The sequence below is a fragment of the Macrotis lagotis genome, chromosome 1, assembly GCF_037893015.1.
Source record: "Macrotis lagotis isolate mMagLag1 chromosome 1, bilby.v1.9.chrom.fasta, whole genome shotgun sequence".
In the NCBI taxonomy this organism is placed as follows: domain Eukaryota; kingdom Metazoa; phylum Chordata; class Mammalia; order Peramelemorphia; family Peramelidae; genus Macrotis; species Macrotis lagotis.
Window position 1 is genome coordinate 837,738,311 of NC_133658.1, and position 19,777 is coordinate 837,758,087.

Sequence of the window (19,777 nt, forward strand, 5' to 3'; positions counted from 1 at the left end):
TTTGACAATATAAAATACCTAAAAGTATACCTACCAAAACAAAGGAACTACATGAAGAGAAACATAAAACACTAACATCAGATTTTAAAAAAATAGATAAATATTCATTGATCATGGGGAGATAATTAAAACATTTAAATTTTTAAAAAAATTTTTAAATGGAAATTTTTTCCTAACTATTCTATTCAGTGCCATCCCAATTAAACAATTAAAGTCATTTTACTACGTTAGAAAAAATAATAATAGGATTCATTTGGAAAATTAAGATCAAGAAGTTCAGAGAAACTAAGGTAGGAGAGCATGGGGTAAAGAAAAAATAATATACAGAAGAGAACAAAAGAAATAGCACAGAGTAGTTCAGTTGTTTTGGAAAAAATATCTTGGATTTATTACATGGGTTTTTGTGAAATGAAGATAAATTGCTTTATAAGGAATCCTCTCATTTTCTGCTGTGTACATGGAAGCATTCTTTTATTTCTCCTTTTTTCATTTTGACTTTAAGTTTACAATGAATAATGTATACTTATGTATACAAAAGAAACAAAGAACATGAATTCAGAGAAATATGGGGAGACATCTCTGAAGTGATGTAGACTTAGGAAATTAAAGTTGATGCTGTCTACTATTGTCTGTCTTGTGACCAATAACAGTACTGGAAAAGTAGTCAAACTGAAAAGAGAAGCAAATTTTCTAGGTAGAAACCTTGGGTGAAGAAATATAGAGACTCTTTTTCCACAGAAAGGGACCCTTTCAGTAACATTTATTTAGTGAAATGTATTTATTTTCTCCCATTATTACTTATCAATCCAATTCCTTTTTCTTACACCAGAGCTGAGCTCCTTTAGCACAAGAAACATAGGGTAAAGAAAACATGGGGGAATTTTTATCAGTTCTTGGCATAGATCAAGGGAAGTTCAGAGTAGTTTCAATGGGGGATCAGAGAGAAGGGGTCAAAAGCCTGGTGAAGGGAAGGGTCTATTGTGCAAAATTTCCTTAAGGAATAAAGGTGCTTAAAGTCCTTCCATAATCTTCGACAGGCAGAGCACAGTCAACCTCCTCAAATCAGTATTGTTTTCCTACTTACTTTAACATTGTGTCCCTAATGGTTCAGAGAGGACATTTATAAGGGGCTTACCTTAGTGTCTGTAGCTGACAATTCTTTTTTCCCATTTTCTCCCATGGCAACCTCTTGCCATCATCCACAAAGAAAATATGCTTCAAGTGCAGGCTTTTCAAACTGGGAGCAGAACAGAGATACTGACACTGCACATAAGTTACCTTGAGACCATCCAACCTGTAGGATACAACCACATACAATCACATACAACCATAGGTTAATGAATCATTTCCTTCCCCAGGATTTACTTCTTTCTTCTATTTACTTCTTTCTTCTATTTTTGGAAGGTAACTCAGAGCCACCACTCCTTTTTTAGCCACTATCTTCACCATTCCACACTAAACAGTACAATTTCCTTAAAAAAATTGTCCCTAATCTAATGTATCAACCCATTCTTACCATTCTGATCCTCATGCCTGTGCTACATTAGGTCAACAATTTGAACTATGAAGGACAAGAAAATAAGGAAAAAATTGATGCTGATAATTACTAGAAATAATGTGGGAAGGGAGACAGGAATTAATTGACAAGAACACTCAGTATCTTTCGCATTTAACCACTGCAACATGTACATACTCATGTAATTCTTTTCATTTTGAAAAAAGTTCCACTATTTTTACAGCACTTCCATATGTATATATATATATATATATATATATATATATATATATATATATATATATATATATACATATATATATATGTGAAGAAGGTACATTTTTTTTCAACTCTTATTTGGGCACTACTTAATAATTATAAGATCACAACTTTCAGTTTTGATTTTTCTTTTTCTTTCCTCTTAGATTGTTGAATTCATGTTGAACAAATCTTTTTCTGGTTTGCTCACTTTCTTCTGCATTAATTAAGTTGATTCATTGATTCTTCCCATGCTTCTTTAATCTTTTATTTCATAAATGAAGTGATATTTCTTTAAGTATTTGTGAAAATGTCTTTAGTCATTCTCTGATTGATGATCAAGGTGACTATGTCCAAAAATCTTTCTTCCTGCATTTTAAATTAATCACCTCTCTATCAGAGCTGAGGAGAATCTTCATTCTCTTGGACTCATGTTTTTTGGTTGTTTTTCCTCTAAAATTTCATCCTTATATAAACTGCTCTCTTTCTGCTTACTTTGCTTTCCATTATCAATTCACAGATGTATTCCCAATTACTTCTAAACTTTGTCACAATAATATTCATTAAATTCATATATTGTAATTTCTTTAGTAATTTCACAAATGAAAGGACATCTTAATTCCCAATTTTTAGCTATCACAAAAAGTTGCTATAACTAAATAAATGAATACCTTTCTTTTTTTATGACTTTTTAAAAAATATATTTTTATAGGAGTATAAATGAGTCAAAGACTCATGTTCTCTTAAGGATCTTTCTGGATATGGTTTCAAATTGTTTTCCAGAATTACTGGATCAAACACAGCTCCTCCAAAGGCACAGTGTTGTAACCTGTTTTTCCAAAGTCCCTCTAACATTTGTCATTATCCTCTTTTATCATCTTTGCTAGTCTGAAAGGTGTGAAGTAGTACCTCAAAGGTAGTACCTTATTTCACTTTTTTCTAATTATCACTGATTTATAGCCTTTTTACTCTCATGTCGATCATTTTTTTCATGGTTTTTGTTAACTTATTTTGAAAACTGCTTGTTCATCTTATTGTTTTAGCATTTATTTATTGGGCAATGTCTTTTTAGTCATATAAATCTGAAAAATTCTTTATATATATCATAGATATAAGAAAATTATCAGAGAAAATTGAAGCAAATCTTTTTTTTAGTTACATCTTTTCCTTTGAAATTTTTACTACATTAGATTGTGTGAAAGCTTTTCAATTTTAAATAATTAAATTGACTAATGTCAATTTTTCCTTTAGTGATCCCCTCTCACTTCTTTAGTCATGAACTTTCCCTCTAGCCATGAAAATGAAAAGTAATTTCTTCCTTATTCTCTAATTTAGGATGTGAGAATTTATATTGAGATCATAAATACCTGGAACTTATCCTGGCACACAGTGTGATGTTTTGTTCCAAACCTAATGTCTGCCACTAGGTTTCTATGCAGGTTCCTAGCAATTTTCTTTCTCTTTTTGTCAAATAGCAAGTTCTTCTCCCAAGTGTCTAGGGTTTTTGAGTTGTTTATTAAACACTATAATATTGTTTTATATTTCTTTATATTGTATACCTGATTTATTACATTTATCTCTTTTTTTAAAACTAGACCCAAATTATTTTTATGATTATTGCTTTGTTTGATTTGAGATATTACCTAATAGCATTTGTCCTTCCCATATTTTTTCCACTATTACTCATGACATTCTTAAACTTAGTAAACTTAAACTTAGTAAAGTTTCAAAGAACTTTGTTATTTTATTCCTATGTCTCTACAAATATTCTTTTGGGTATTTAAATTGCATTACATTTAATAAGATACCAAAAGAGTATTAATGTTCCTATATTCACACAGTACCTCTAAGATTGACTTGTTATTTTTTGTCAAGTTTACCAATTTATATAGTATAATTTAAAATCTGAGTGGTTTTAATTAATAGTGATTAGTAATTTGGTTCATGTTTTCATGTGACCATTCTTTACTATTATTTTGTTCCTATCTATTGATCCATTTATCTCTTTTATTAATTCCATATAAAATTAGGATATCAGGCATTTATCATTGATAGTGATGAAATATTTTCTATACCATTTTCCGTTAATTTTGATAGGTAGACAGATAAAATCTTTAAGGCGCTCCTAGTGGGCTAGGAATTATGCTACAGTCTAAGGATATAAATAAAAACAAACTAGTCTGAGGCAGCTAGGTGGAGAAGTGGATAGAGCACAGGCCCTGCAGTCAGGAGTATCTGAGTTCAAATCAGATCTCAGACACTTAATAATTACCTAGCTGTGTGGGCTTGGGCAAGTTACTTAACCCCATATGACTTGCAAAAAAAAATCTTAAAAAAAACACAAAAAAATCCCCCCAAAACAAACTAGTCACTTTCTTCAAGGAAGTTAAAAGGAGAAACAACACATAAAGGAGAGATGCAAAGGAAGAAAGGGTTGCAGTTCAATTGTCAGGGAGTGGCATGGGTGGAGATCTGTAGGCCTGGACAAAAGCAAAATAAGATCAAAACAGGTTTATCAAAGTTAAGGAGAGTTCCAGGAATAAGAATCCAATTTTCCAGAGGACAGGGGAAGGAGGAAAAAGAATCCTTTTCCAGAGGATTGTGGTAGGATAGGGAATCAGTCCAACTATCTTTGAAAATCATTTAGAACTATACCAAAAAATTGGAAAATTTCCATGTCTAATACATTTTGCATAATTTTATGCTAACAAATTGATAATTGATAATTTAGAGTTAACACTGGAATGTTTCTAACAACACAAAATGCCTCAGTTAACAAAAAACAGAAATAAACTCTTTCAGTGATGAAAAGAAATTTGACAATCCATTAATGAGTTTCCATAGTAAAACTAACCTTCAGAACTAGATGAATATAAAAGTGAAATTCATATATAAAACATTTGTAACAATAAGAAAAGGTAACCTTCCAATCTCTTTCTCTGATATAAATAAGGTCTTGATAACTAAGGAATGGTATGGTCAATATTGTCTGTTTTATATTTTATAATCTTTTCTCTCTTGTGGAAGAAATTTCCCCTTTTCATAGTTACTAAAGATACCTGATCTTGTTCTCATATAATTATTTTTATGATGTAAATTTTTATATTTAATTCAATTAATCCATTTTGAGTTTACTATGGTATGAGAATTGAAATTGAATTTCCACTAAACTCCTTTTTAGCTCTCATGTCTGAACTTATGGGAAAAGGGAATCATTTCCCTTGTGAATTTTATTTTGGGGGGGTTTATCCAAAAGTGAGATACTGTTTTCAAAGATTTCTGTTTATTCTTTATATTGATTCCTTTCCTTATCTGCTCTTCTTTTTTTCAGTACTTCCAAATAAGTTTGATATCTATTGCTTTATAATGAAATTTGAGAGCTGGAAATGCTCCCTATTTCCTAATAAATTTTGTTATTATTTTATCTGATTCTATATTTCCTTGGTAATTTGACAGGCATAACACTAATCTCATAAATTAAAGGATGACTGATATTTTACTGTTTCTCCAACTCTTCATATCTCCCTTTTTTCTATACAAAGTTATAATTTTTATAAATTTGTGTTTCTTATTAGTTAACTCCCAGATGTTTTCTTATTTTTGTGATTTTGAATGGATTTTGATCAATAACAAACATTCATTAAATACAGACACTGTGCTAATTTCTAGGGTTTAAAAAAAGAGAAAATTGAAACAGTCCCTTCCCCTAAAAAAACCTTATATTCTATAACCATGGAACTTTAGATAGAAGATACGGTTTTAAGAGCAGGAACTCTTTCATACTTTTCATTTTATCTACATTAATTTGAATAGTGCCTGGTAATAAATTCTTGTGGACTGATCAATATTTCAATCAAATAATGAAAATAATGAAAAAAGCAGAAATAATCTAAAGTGTATATATATATACATGTATATATTGTCAAAGTGAATAAGTTTTAAACTTATATTTCTGGCCAAAGTTTGCTTCCTCAGTCACTAATTAAAGGTTATAATTCTGAATATCAACTCTAACCATATCAAGGTCTATTTCTTTCCATCTACAAATTTGAATGTTGACTCTGCAGGTGTCTTTTTGACTGGTTAGCTAATAGTAACATCCATAAATTCCTAATTGTTGAACCAAGCACAGAAAGACACATCCTGGAAAGGGAGGAAAACTCCCATGTTTTATGGAGGCTATCACTTATTCATAACATTATAATTATCCTTGGTCAGGAGAAGGCACTCCCCCTCATTGGTAATTGAATCCCTGCCAGTTCTGACATGAAATAGATATCAAACTAAACTAAAATAGATATCAAACTAAAACTCAGGGAAAGAAATCATAATGTTTAAGATGACATCTTTTAAAAAGAATCTGTAATTTCATTGGTTTCTCACCAAAGTTATATGACTCTTTGTCTATAAAAGTGTTAATTTAATTTCTTTCTATGAGTCAGATTTTAGAACTGGTTCTAGTTATGAGCATTTTGAACCTTAGAGATAATAATAGTATGGATAAAAATGTGGTGTTTAAGACTAAACTTGTTTTCCTTGTTTAGGGTTACACTCTGAAAGGTTTTAAACACTTATGCTGAAACCTTAGTTTCTATTTGTCTTATTTAAGGACAAACTCTGGAAGATTTAACTTATTTATTTTTAAGTCAAATTTGTGATTTTGTCTTAATTAAGACCATACTCTGGTGAGAAAGAAGGGCTTAAATATGCACATACACATTTATACACATGTGTGTGCATTTATGCGTATCTATTTGTATATTTATGCTTGTATACACAAACATAATGCATATACATATGCACATGTAGAAAGACCGATACAAATACATGCATTTATATCTATATATTTATATGTTTGGTTATTCGATGAGTCTATCGTATATGAATACACACACACACACACACACACACACACACACACACACACATATTCAGCGTTGTTTGTCAAAAAAGGCAGCGACATCAGAGTGGTGATGTGAAGCCCTGAACATTCATGTGAATTAGATTTGAGTGAGGGGGTGCTGTGCTAAGTCACCAGCCTCACTTTCTCGTCCAAAGTCATCTGAGTTCAGTGCCAGATGTGGATTAGGATGACTAGAGATGTCCCTGGATGTGAGACAATCAGGAATAAGTGACTTGTCCAGGATCACACAGTCACTGCTGGGTGTCTCAGGTCAGATTTGAACTCCTGTCCTTCTAACTCCAGGGCCAGTGTAAAAATATACTCAAGGGAGGGAAACCAATTTGGAGGAAATTTCAGTAATTGAAGTAAGAAGAGATAAGGGCTTGAATTATGATGGTACATGTGGGTAGATAAGTGGGGAGGGATGTGAGAGGTATTGTGTAAGTAAGACAATAAGACCTAGTAATTTACGTGATACAGGGGATGAGGAAGAATGAAGAATTCAGGATGACCCCTTATTGCAAACCTGTATACAAGGAAGAACGGTGGTTCCCTTTTCAAAATAGGGGACTGTGGAAAAAAGGGATTAATAAATTTTGCAAATTTAGAACAGGAAGAGAGCTTGGAATCTAACCCCATCATTTTGAGACAAAAATTCAACCCAGATCATCCTGACTCCAAATCCAGTGAAATATATTGAATCTGTGATGCCTAAGGAATATTTAGTTTGAAATACCCAACAACTAATTGTTGATAGTGGACAAGAGTTCAACACCCAAACCAAAGTTGGATATATAGATTTTTTAAATCATAATTTCTTCCTGATTTTTGTTTACATTTTACAGAAATAGGTGATTTGTTCATTATGTACAGGAATTTAAATTTTGGGTCTTGCTACCTTATGATGCTGCAGTAGAAAGCATACTGGAGTCAGATGAGTTTCATTTAAATTTTACCTCTTTAACCTTGAGCAAATCACTTAATGTCAGTGAACCTGACTTTTCCCCAGCTATAAAATCAGAGGGCTGGACGTGATGTTCTCAAAAGTCCTTCCCAGTTCTGAATCTATGATTGTGTTATCAATTAATTTTTCATTGATTTTTCTGGGGTTCTCTCAGTATACCATCATGTCAGCTACAATAGAGATAATTTTAACTTCTCTTTGCTAATATATGCAGCCTTAATTTCATTTCCTTTTCTTATTGATAAAGTAGTATTTCAATAATAATGATAATAATAATGATAATAATAATAATAATAATAATGGTGAGAAGGGCTGTGCATCCCTTTTCCCTTTTCTTACCTACTTTTCATTGTCCTACCTTTTCACTCATTTACGTTCTGGACTTTTCTTTCTTTTCAGCCTGAAGCTTTATTTTGCACATCTTCCTCAGTTCTATACCTCACTTTCCCCACTACCCACATAGGCAGACCCTCCCCTTCCCCATTCCCCACCATGGGGTCAGGGTAAGACTTACTTCAGTTTTTCCAGTTTATAATTTGGATTTCTTAATGCCACACAAAGGATTTCCAATTGATAGGGTGAAGATCTTAGTTTCTCCCCAAAGTCTTCCAGACATGATTCATAATCACCCAAGCACAGCTTGAGTTCTTTCAGGTTCTGATTCTTGCTGATCACAGAGATGAGATCTTGCCAAGCCAAATCAGGTAAATTAAAATTAAAAGTTCTAGAGAGAGAAATGAGAGGAGAATTTTATCATGGGTATCAATGGCACTCAAGATATCTTGCAGTATCAATATATCTATCTATTTATACAGAAAAATGAAAAAGACCCAAAAGTAAATTATAGCAGTTCTGAGAGTGACTATAACAGGTGGGATTAGATGGTTGGGGCTATGAAGATCAGAACATTGGGGACAAATCCAAGTACTACCCACTGTCAGCTCCACTCAACCTTCATTCCATACCCCTCATTCTTAGTTTCTTTTAACTCTGTCAGTATTATCCCCAAACTTCTCAGACTCAAGTGGCAAAGCTGTAACCCAAGTCTGGAACAGTTAGACTGAATGGAGAAGAAAGAAACTTGACCCAAGGTGAAGAAGCTCTCTTAGTATCTGCCATTCATAGAGACCTAGAAGTTCTAGTGATAGTCTTTCTTAATAAGAGGAGGCTCATTTATACCTAGAGCCCTCTCTAAGGCACAGTAATTGAGGAATTTGTAATGAGGACCTGCTATTGGTACAAGAGAATGTATAACTCCTAGAGTGTCCCTTCAGAGTCTGCTAAAAGAGATTAATTAGATTCCTAAGGTTTATATGAATATATTCAATCCATAACCTTCCCAACCTTCACCAGAATAAGTGAGTAAGACTATTTCTTTTTACACTTCCCCAACCATTGCTCAGGCTTAATTTGTTATTTTCCTCTTCTAAGGCACCCTCAGTTTTTTCTGATTCCACTAGGAGCTGGATGTCACCCTGTGCTTTCCTACTTTGACCACTTTCCTAGATAAGCCCCTTGGGAAACATCCTGAGGATTTTAAGAACATGTGGGAGAGTGTAAAGTATAGGGAGCCCAAGGTCACCAGAAAGACAGATCACAATCTCCATGAGAGTCTTGTCCTTTTTTATCTCCTGAATCTAACATAATGCTGTGCATATAGCAGATAGCTAAAGAATAAAATTTGCTATCAAAGATAAAGGGATCAGACAGTGATAGGTGAATATAAGTGGAAAAGATTGCAAAGATCTTAAGAAGAAGAAAACTCAGGAACCTTGAACCTTGTAATGAAGCTGCCAGGCAGGGACTATTAATGATACCTCCCCACCCCCAGCTGCTGGATGACACATTTATTCTACCATGAAAATGATTTCCAGATGACCCATCTGATCTATGCATGAGATTCCAACTTGTGAATATTTGAACAAAAGGCCCTCAGTGAGTATAAGCCTATTAGGGTTGAGAGCCTGATTAAGGGACTGGGGGTGAATCAGAAATACTGTTATGAAATAGCCAAGGAACACCAGTGCAAGGCAGAGTATCTTAGAATCCAGTCAAAGATATGAGGAGTGGCCTTCTATCACTAACAGCTATGGAATAAGGCCTATTCTCCCTCCCTTTCCTTTTCCTTGCTTTGCCTTCTTCAACAAGTGACATTCTTAAGAATTCCAAAATAGAGAACTGGTGTAAAATACCATTTACTTCCCTACCAATCACTGCCTGAGACTCCTTAAAAGAGAGGGAATTTCTGTAACACGACCAGAGAGAGAATTTTTTTCCTGTATAAAAAGGGAAAGGTGCTGAACACAGACCTGGAATCCTTCTCCCCACTCTGTAGGAACTCAGTTTCCTGGACAGAATATCCTTCAATTAATCTCAGTTGGATATGGAGAGTCTATGCACAGGTTTCATCATTTTCTTTTCATCATAGATAACAATATAGTTTCATCTATGAAGAGAGGTTTCTTGGCTTCCAAAAAGAATTTTAATAGAACTAATTCAATCTGGGATGCCTTTAGTGGGGTTAATACATAAAAAGTAGAAAAGAACACCTCAGTTTTCCATAGACATATAGTAAGTGCCACAGTGCCTGGTGTTTAGTTCTTGTCCCAAAACTCTGTGTTCCAAAGACAAGCCAAGATGACAATATGGACTGATGACATGTCCAAAACTGAAATGAGAACCCTGGACTCCCTCATAAGAAAGATCCATGGTTCAATTTGTGTGTAGACTTCAAGACAAAGAAATGAAAGATACTTACAAGCAAATTTTCTGTGCTCCTGAACAGTGGCTAATACAGTAAACAGCTCTCAGGGCATCATACTGGTGGTAAACTTTTACTTTGATTTCTTTCATGTTAACTAGTGCCTGGGTTACACACTCAGCATCTTGAGTCTCATATAAATGAGAATACCATTCTGGGAAATCATTCTTTAAAAAAGAGGATTGTTCAGAATGACTCTTGGCTTCTCCCTCAATCCAATGCAGCAGTTGTGACTTGATATCTGGTGACATTCTACATTTGAACTTCTCCTGTGCCTCTGCAGTCTCTGCATTTAGGAAGCCAAAGAGGAAGCGCACCACTGGGACCAAAAAGCTGGCATCATCTCTGCTACACTCCTCCAGAAGTTTTTTGATATCTGGAATGGAGTCAGGGCTCTTCACCCCTTCTTTGTCTGTGCTCATCACATAGAATAAGGCAGCAAAAAACTCTTGGAAACTCAAGTGAATGAAGCTGTAGCAGTTTTCAGAGTCACTGACTTTCTGAAAAATGTTCATGTCTAAGAAGGCAGAGACACTGGCTGCCTCTAAGTCATGTCTCCTCAGGTCCTCCTCCTCAAACAGCAGTTTTCTCTCCCAGATCCCCTCAGCTGCCAAGTGACAAAGACCCTTCAAGTGCTGAGGTGCAAAGTTCTTGTCATTAGATATGATTAAATTGATATAACACATGTATAGAGCAGTGGTAGTCTTCAAATACTGGACAGGTTTTTGTACTTTTTCCATCTGTTGTTTCAAGCAAGTGCAGACAATCCAATTCATCAGTGGAATAGAACACATGGTGAGGAGTGTGGCATTGTCTTCTACTAAACTAAAAGCTATTTCACCTGAAGATTTATCTCTGAAAAACTTGCAGAAATACTCCTTCCTATACTTCACAGGGAATCCCAGGATCTCCACATGATGTGGATTCTCCAACAAAGGATGAAATTTCCCCAGAGCAGTGAGTCTAATAGTGAGCAGCAAGGAGGCTTCAGGGAGCAAGACTTTCCTTAGTAAACTGCTCAGCAGGATGGGCACTGGCCTCTGCTGCTTCCAGTCTTTACACAGATCAAATCTGGGCTCATTACAAGGGAATTTCAGTTCATCTAAACCATCTATGATGAATAGGAGTCTCTCTGGTTTGGCCATGATCTCTGTCATGGGAGTTGGTGGGCAAGGCCAGTCATTGGCAATTAAATCAGCAAAACTCATTATCTTTTCTTCTAATGGGTTCAGTTCTCTGCATGTGAGATAGAAAACATAGGCAAATTTCTCCTGGTAGAATTTCCCCTCTGCCCAGTCCAACATCACTTTGATGGTCAGGGTGGTCTTCCCAATACCAGCAGCTCCCTGCAGCACAACAGTGCGGGGTTGGATACCTGTCTTTTGATGAGGATTGAATATGTCTGACACCTCTGTAAACTGTCTTTGGTCCTTCCTGACTGCAGCCTGTTTCCATCCATGGACTAGGAGTTCATGGTCTTTTGGTTCCTTATAATGGTAATCTCGAAGAACAAACAGCAGCTGTGTGAATTGGTGGGGAAAGAGTTCATTCTTCCCAGGATGAGAGATCTTGTTCCTCATCATTAGCTGGAATTTATTTTTCACTTGTTCATGATACTTGTTTCTTTCATCTAAAGTCATAACAAACACAGTAAAGAGATTTTCAGGATTAAATTGCTGGGGTATCATAGGGCAAAATTCCTTGAGATAATTGTTTGGGCATCACTGTTCCCAGAATGTATATGGAGGGAAAGGGCTGCCCTCTGACCTCTACTCTGACCTCACATCTGCTTCTGTCTAAGGTATGCCCCCAATCCTGTCTATACCTCAATTTAAGTGATCTTTTTGAAAAACAACCTCAACAAAAGAATTCCTGATCAGAGCCTTCAGTGTCTGTCTTGTTTATATCACAAAGTCTAAGCTCATGAAACATTTTAATGCTTTCCTACTTATCTATCCTTATTTCCTCCTAGTTTCCCCAAATAGACCACTGGCTTCTTACCCTCTACTGTTTTAGTTAATGTAAAGTCACTCAAGTCAAAATTAAACTCCACAAATATTTATAAGTGTGTACTCTATGGCAGGTAGCCTGCTAAGATATGGGGATAGGAAAATAGACAGAAGAGTCCCTGTGCTCAAGATGCTTACAATCTTTTTTGTTTGTTTGTTTGTTTTTGCAAGGCAAATGGAGTTAAGTGCCTTGCCCAAGGCCATACACCTAGGTAATTAAGTGTCTGAGGTCTAATTTGAATTCAGGTACTCCTGACTCCAGGGTGTGTGTTCTATCCACTGGGCCACCTAGATGCCCCAAGATGCCTACAATCTAATAAAGGAAATGATATTCAAATAATTATGTGCAAATAAGATATAGACAGGATAAACTGAAGATAGCCTCAGCAGGAAAGGACTAATGTAAGGTATACCGGGAAAGTCTTCCTGGAGAAGGTGGGATTTTAGTTGTAACTTTAAGAAAACCAGGGAAGATTGGAGACAGTGATGAGGAGGGAGAGAATTCCAGGCTTAAGAATCAATGACAAGGCAGGCACCAGGTGGAATGCCTTGTCCTCACTTCAAAAATCTTATCTCCTCTGTCAAAATCTTATCAGTTCCTCAAGACACAAGACAAATTCCACCATCTAAGAGATTTTCTTCTGATTATACCAGCTGCACAGGATTTTTCAGTTTCTACAATCTGTTAGACCCATTTTCCTCTCCTCACTGACTAATCTATATTGGTTTTTATTCTTTTGTGACAAGAACCCTGGGCTATAATCTCAGAATGACTGTATTTGCAAAGTGCTTTGAGTCTTTCCTTGGAGTAGCTTCTTATTTTCATTTCAATGAACACAAATTAAATGCCTATTTTGTGCAAAGTACAATAGGAGTTTTCTACAAAATCCCAACAAGAGCTTGTCCAGGCTCTTGGATAGGAACTCACCACTTCTTAAACCAGTGGCCTTCTCACTTTTTGAACAGCTCTAAATCATTGGGAGTCTGTCTACCTTTTACTTCTACCTTCCTTCCTGAACTTCTACCCACATTGATCTTAGTTCTATCCTCATTTATTTCCATTCTACACTCTGATTTTGCTCCACCTGTCAAGAACTATTTTATCTAGACAATCACTTCAGTCAAAATTACCACAATGGAAGTATCTCTACTCCCAAAGGCCTTTTCCTCATACTGTATGGCTCTGCCAAGAACTTCATTTAAGGAAGACCCTCAGACAAGTCACTTCTTCATTTTCCTCTAGACTGCATCAGAATTTTTCTCTAATGTGCCTCAAGGTGAGTATCTTCTCCCAAACCCCACATTTCAGTTTCTTTTTCTGTGCCTTATTTCCCTATTTGACTGTAAGCTCTTAGAGGGCTTGAGACTGTCTTTCTTTTTAAATTGTACTAAGTACTGTACACAGTAGGTACTTTAATAAATGCCTACCTGAGGAATACTGGGTGTTTAAGTTCCACAAGAATGTGAAGGGAGAATTGGTAGTTTACATTACAAAGACTAGGGTCTGCCTATATTGTTGAGTATGGGTAAGATAATGAGTTAAAGCTACTTAACCTCCATCTGATCAAAACCTGATGAGATTGCCTCACCTGTTTTTAAGTTAACCTGGAGTCTGGACCTTCTCCTTTCCTCATGCTCAAGGAGATAGCTGTTCTTGCTCTTTAGTATAAGGGGTAGGGTGGGGGAAATATATGGGGACCAATGGATGAACTAGATTGTAACAACAGCCTTAGATTGGCATGAAGGGGTAGGAACAAGGCCTTTCAAAGTGCATAAAAGACCTTGCAATTTGAGATTTCCTTGCCCCTCTCTCCCACCTTGAGGGAGGTATTCCATTTTGTTAAAATATCTTTTTCTTTTGCAAGGCAATGGGGTTAAGTGACTTGTCCAAGGTCACCCAGCTAGGTAATTATTAAGTGTCTAAGGTCAAATTTGAACTCAAGTCCTCCTGAATCCAGTGCACCACTATGCCACCTAGCCACCCTTTGTCATGATATCTTCATAAAAAAAATTTTAATCACTTTGGACTAAATATTCATGAGCTATTTATAACAATTTGCAGGTTTGTTCATGATATTAATGTAAATATCTTTTCCTGTTACTTTCCTGGAAGAACACAAGAAAATAATTCATGTAAACGACTTGATTTCAAGCACACTTTTTTGGTGTTCTCTGCATGGAACTATCTCAGAGATTCCTTGGAAGATTGACCTGGGTTTAGATCCAAGAGTGATTAAAATGTCTGTGGGTAAAATTGCAGTTAGGGGTAATCTCCAGGTGGGAGATCTATTCCAAAGGAGAGGCCTGAAAGGAGGGAAGGGGGATTTGGGTTCCCTCCAGGAATTTCCCCAAAATCTTAAAGGGGGAAGGTTGCCTCCAGACTTGGGGGCAAGGGAGCCATGTGATCAGTAGGCAGAAGCCAAGGAAGCTGGAAGGAAGCCAACTGGATACAGTCTGATGTATGAGTGAGTTTGAATGTTGTTGCAGGGATGTATGAGTTTCATGTATGTCCTGTGCAGTCCTATATAACAGTTCTGTGTAAATTATTTCTGGGTCTGGAGACTCCATCTAACTAAGTTTTACATTTTCTCATGTTCTTGTCAATATATTTGTGTTTACTGTTTCATTGGTTGTATTTTTAGTTTTATCTTATTGTTTATTTTTTATTTGTTGTTTATTATTTTATTTTAGGGGGGCAGAGACAATGAAAGGGAAAAGGTAAAGCAATTTTAGAAGAGAAAATGAGCACTGGAAAGGGAGCAAAGGAAATTAAGTAAGGAAAGATCTGGGTTCAGTGCTGCCTTGGGCACTATCAGAAGTGGAAAAGGCCACTAGGAGTCAGAGGATATTTTCCATCAAGTCACTCTCTTCTCTGGAACTCTGTCCACTGATTCATCTGGATGCTCTTTTAGGTGACCAAACTGTGTTAGGTAGTCAGAAAAATAGTTGAATGGCTGAAGATTGGCTAATTAGAACTCCATCACTCACTAAGGTGTCCTAGACCCATGGCACACAACAGGGAGGTGATTTGGCAGAGAGTCCTCCTTGATCTATCAGTAACACCTCCAGAAGACAACCAAAGGTCTCATCATTGGTTATATTCACTACCACTCAGTACATATGCTCTGAGCAAATATGTCCTCACATCTCAACTCTTAGATCAAAGTAATGAATATGTAACACCACAGTATTATTGGTGTTAAATGAAAAATAGAAAAGGGGGCTAACTTATCTGTATGGAATCACCTGGATGACTTATTTTTAAAATACAGTATCTATATTTTAGTATATTTTAATTGAATTACTAAAAAGAATTGCCAATTCATTTTAATCTATTTCAAGTTTACTTGGCAGTATTGTGGGCTGCATGCAGCCTGAGGGCCATGTTTTTGTTGTACAATTCTACAATACTCCTTTGATTGATTTTGATTTAAACTAAGGTAAAATTTTGATGATTAGTATAACAGATACAATCATTATGGTAGAGTAAAGAACTGTCATTTGCAAAATTATGTGAACCACACTATCTAGAGCAATGAAATTTCTGGGAGACCATAAGTGAACTTGTATATGTGTGTAAATATATATTTTTATGTATTTCACACACAAGCATATATAAGTGTGAGTGAGTGTGTGTCATGTATTACATGTCAATGCTTAAGTATGCATAAAAAATCTATTAATTGATCAATAAATATTAGTATATGTCATACACTCTGCTGGTTATTGGAAAGAGGCAAAAGAAATTCCTTTCCCTCACAAAACTCTCAGTCTAGTTGGAGAAATTAGCAAGCCATTGTTTAGAAATGAATTACATATAAGTGCATACTTAGAAAAGAATGAAGAAAGGGAAGGCACTAGAGAATTAAGAGAGATCAGAAAAACCTTGGTGCAAATGACCCATGTTAGTCAGGACATAAAGGAAATCAGGAAAATCAAGAAGAGGAGATGATGAGGGCAGGAGGCACAATCAGAGAAAATGCCAGGAATCAACAGTTGTGGTCTTATATTCAGGGCAAAACCCAGGTCAGTGTCACTGATGGAAAAACACACTACTCTCTTCTGTACTATTTGATTGGCTTCCTTATTAGTCAGTATCACATCTCATATCTCCTCCCTCTTCATCTATCATACTACAAAAGTGACATGACTTAAGATAGGGCTGATCATGCCATTTTCCTCATCAATAAGCTCTTGCACTTCTCTATTACTTTCAAGCATCAACGCAGCATAGGTCTGACCATTTTACCTTATCACTAAACAAAGGCAGTGGCACTATTTTCCCATCTTGATTCCTAGGATGTATATTATCTGTTATAAGCCACAAGATTCTTACCCAATCAATGGTTGAGAAAGTGATTCAGGTTCTTGCAGCACACCAATTAAAGAGACTATCTAAAGTTCAGGTTGACAAATTGGGGAAAAAAATCAAAGAACTGAATTTAGATTTGTGAATTGAAAGCAGTTACTGAACTGAGGAATCTAAAGGCTGTGTAGTAGAAACTGATACAAGGTTCTCTGTAGGAAAGAAAAGAAGACAATAATGGGAGAACTACCTGATGCACGAATGGATTGCTAATTGTTGTTTGTCCTTCATTTTTGAAGAGGACCATGACATCAGGGATGTGATGACATGACATGCAGTTGAATTGGGTTTGAATGATGGAGTGATAGTCAAAGTCACTTTATCTGCCAGAGACATCTGAACCCAGTGGTCTAGTATGTATCAGGAGGTATAGAGATGGACCAGGATTCAGTAGAAGACTTTGACCTTTTAGAAGCTAGGTCTTTCCCAGGTCACAGCTGGATAGAGCATTGTCCATTCGGTGATTAAGAAAGTCCAAGAATGAGCACTTCAAAAAAAAAATGAAGCTGAGATGGTAAGGCCCTCAGATTTTCCCACCATAAATAGAAACAAATGCTATTTTCATTTACTCTGAACCAATCAAGGCCCAAACAATAACACAGAGAAATTCACCTGAGACCATTGTGGACCATTCAAGTAGCATACCAAGAAATCTTGTAAACCTCAAGAAATCTTATCAGACTTTTAGACAGACCACTTATAAGTAGAAGAAGAAAGAAAAGAAGAAGGAAGAAATAAAAACTTGGGGTTGAGGGATGCCTGCTTGGAGAGAGGAAGCCTCCAGTTATTAACCAAAGAATATTATCATAATCAAGAGACCAACAAGGGAGCTCACCTCTGCAGAATGTTTGGATACCAGTAGGGAGTATAGAGTTGACCAACCAGGTCTCTATCCTTTCTCCAACATCCTTGATACTGGCTGGATAGTATAGCACTTAGTCTTTCCCAGGCTTTTGCTATTGCCTCCCTGGGATGGATTTTAGTACATGATCATTTCTTTGATCTCTGCCCTCTCCTTCCCATTCCCCTGCACTAGGGAGATTTAAGCATTCAACAATTACCCTGATAATTAGGTTGATTTTTGGCAGATAGTTGAAATGATGAAATATCTTCCCTTTTCCCTCCTTTCCCTAAGTCCTCATAGATTCACTTGAACTGTTTTACTGAATTTCTTGCAGCTGAAACAAAAGTAATAGTTTGGAGTCCTTATTCCAGCAATGGTTTGACTTTCTGCCTTAATTTAAATTTCTTATATTTTTATCCAACCTTTGATCTCATTATCTTTGAGTTTTATTTCATACCCAACTTCCTGGGCACCACTATATTAGTTATGGCTGTATATTAATAAGCAGTAATATTGATGATTGATTTCTTTAAACCTGAATGTTTTCCTTCAGACATATAGAGACTTAGGATTAGCTAAAAATGTATAAGAATTTTGATAAAGGGAGAAAATAAGAGTGGGTCTGGGATATGACTCACTTTCCTAGGAATTCAACCTTACCCATTGTTTCCTAAAGAAGGGGCTATGGGAAGAGTAAATCCAAGGAGCCAAAGAATTTATCACACCCTAAACTCTTAGCCCTGCTCCCTGGGAGCAGAGAAATAAGACCTGGAAAGCAAGAAGGGAGCAGAAAAAGCTTAAGTTTAATATGATCAATTTCCCCTCTACAGGGATGCTCAAGGATGGTGGAGACAAGTGTACAGAAGCCTGGATTCTGCTCCTTTGTGAATGGCTAGTATTTCAGAGGGCATGTCTAACTCTAACCATAACATTACTTGTAACTCAGGGTAGTAGATTCATAAAACATACCTTTCTTTCCCATTTTTGTTTTTGTGATATTCGCTCTTCGACTAGAGTTTCGCTTGAAAAACATTTCTACTGTCCTGAGCCACTTAGGTTTGGTGGTGGGGTTCATGGCTAGGGAGGCAGCAACAGTATCAGAGTCAGCATTTGCAGTGTTTCAGCCTAACACAAGTAGTACACACACACACACACACCCCACACCCCACACACGCACATGCACACAAACATGCATAAACACACAACTCATTACCATTCAGGGAGGCAGGTAGCCTTATTCCCTTACTTAGTGGTTTTTCAGCAGTAAAAATCAAGGTCTGCAATAGTAAGTCTCTTATACACATCTCTGAAATGCAACATCTAGATTAGGGCTGTTCAATAGGCAGTCCACAGTGTGATTTTATGCTGCCCGCTGTGGTTTTATTAAATGCTTTAGTAAATAAAGCTGAGCTACTGCAGAACTTTCACTAAAATAGCCAATCAAAAGATATTGTTTCAATAAAAAGTTTTTAAAGTAAGGTTGGACAGTCCTGATCTAGCCTATGGAAACAAGCATATATAATAAGTCTCTAAAAACATTACACAGGTGAAATACACTGGTGACATACAGAGAAGCAGCAATAGATATGAGCCTATTGTAGGTGCTCAACCCAATTTGTGAGGGTTGAGGTATACTTGTCTGCTGACTCATCTGGCATATTTCCACATATTAAAGACTAAAAAAGTCATTTCAATTATTTTCATTTAGGAAAATGACTAGAATTATATCTAAATTGCATAAAAGCATATAGGTCAATGAGCAAATATTAATATTTTATTACTACTACTATTATTATTATTATCATTATACTTTTTGGGCTATAAGGGGAGGCTCTGAATCCTCTGTCTATCCATACCACACTTCCCTGGCCTGTGGTCACTAGTTCCTAACACAGTAGTTTATCAAGGACTAGATTGCCTTCTCTCGGTTCTCCCCAAAATAATCTGATAACTATTTATCTAGTGCCAAACTCTTATTGTTCCATTATGTCTTAGAGTACAGTTCAGTGTTCTCCAATATCATATGGATCCATATGTACAAGCTACCTCTACCTTCTGACTGCCTTAAGTGATCACTGGGATGTTCTTAACTCTCAAAGATCCCAGAGACATGTTTCTTTTCCCCCGGATCTCAAGACTGAGACATTACTGACCCTTATAGGCATCACCTATGGCTT

General features: G+C 36.1%; 1 protein-coding gene across 1 annotated transcript in view; it reads right to left on the reverse strand.

The window, feature by feature from the left end:
• LOC141508601 (NACHT, LRR and PYD domains-containing protein 1a-like) overlaps positions 1–19,777 on the reverse strand; it is a 275,129-nt gene that overhangs the window by 192,832 nt on the left and 62,520 nt on the right. Inside the window, 4 exon segments of the mRNA XM_074217379.1 lie at positions 1,136–1,294; positions 8,135–8,344; positions 10,379–12,011; positions 18,570–18,677. Of these exon segments, the coding sequence (XP_074073480.1) occupies positions 1,136–1,294; positions 8,135–8,344; positions 10,379–12,011; positions 18,570–18,677 (2,110 nt within the window).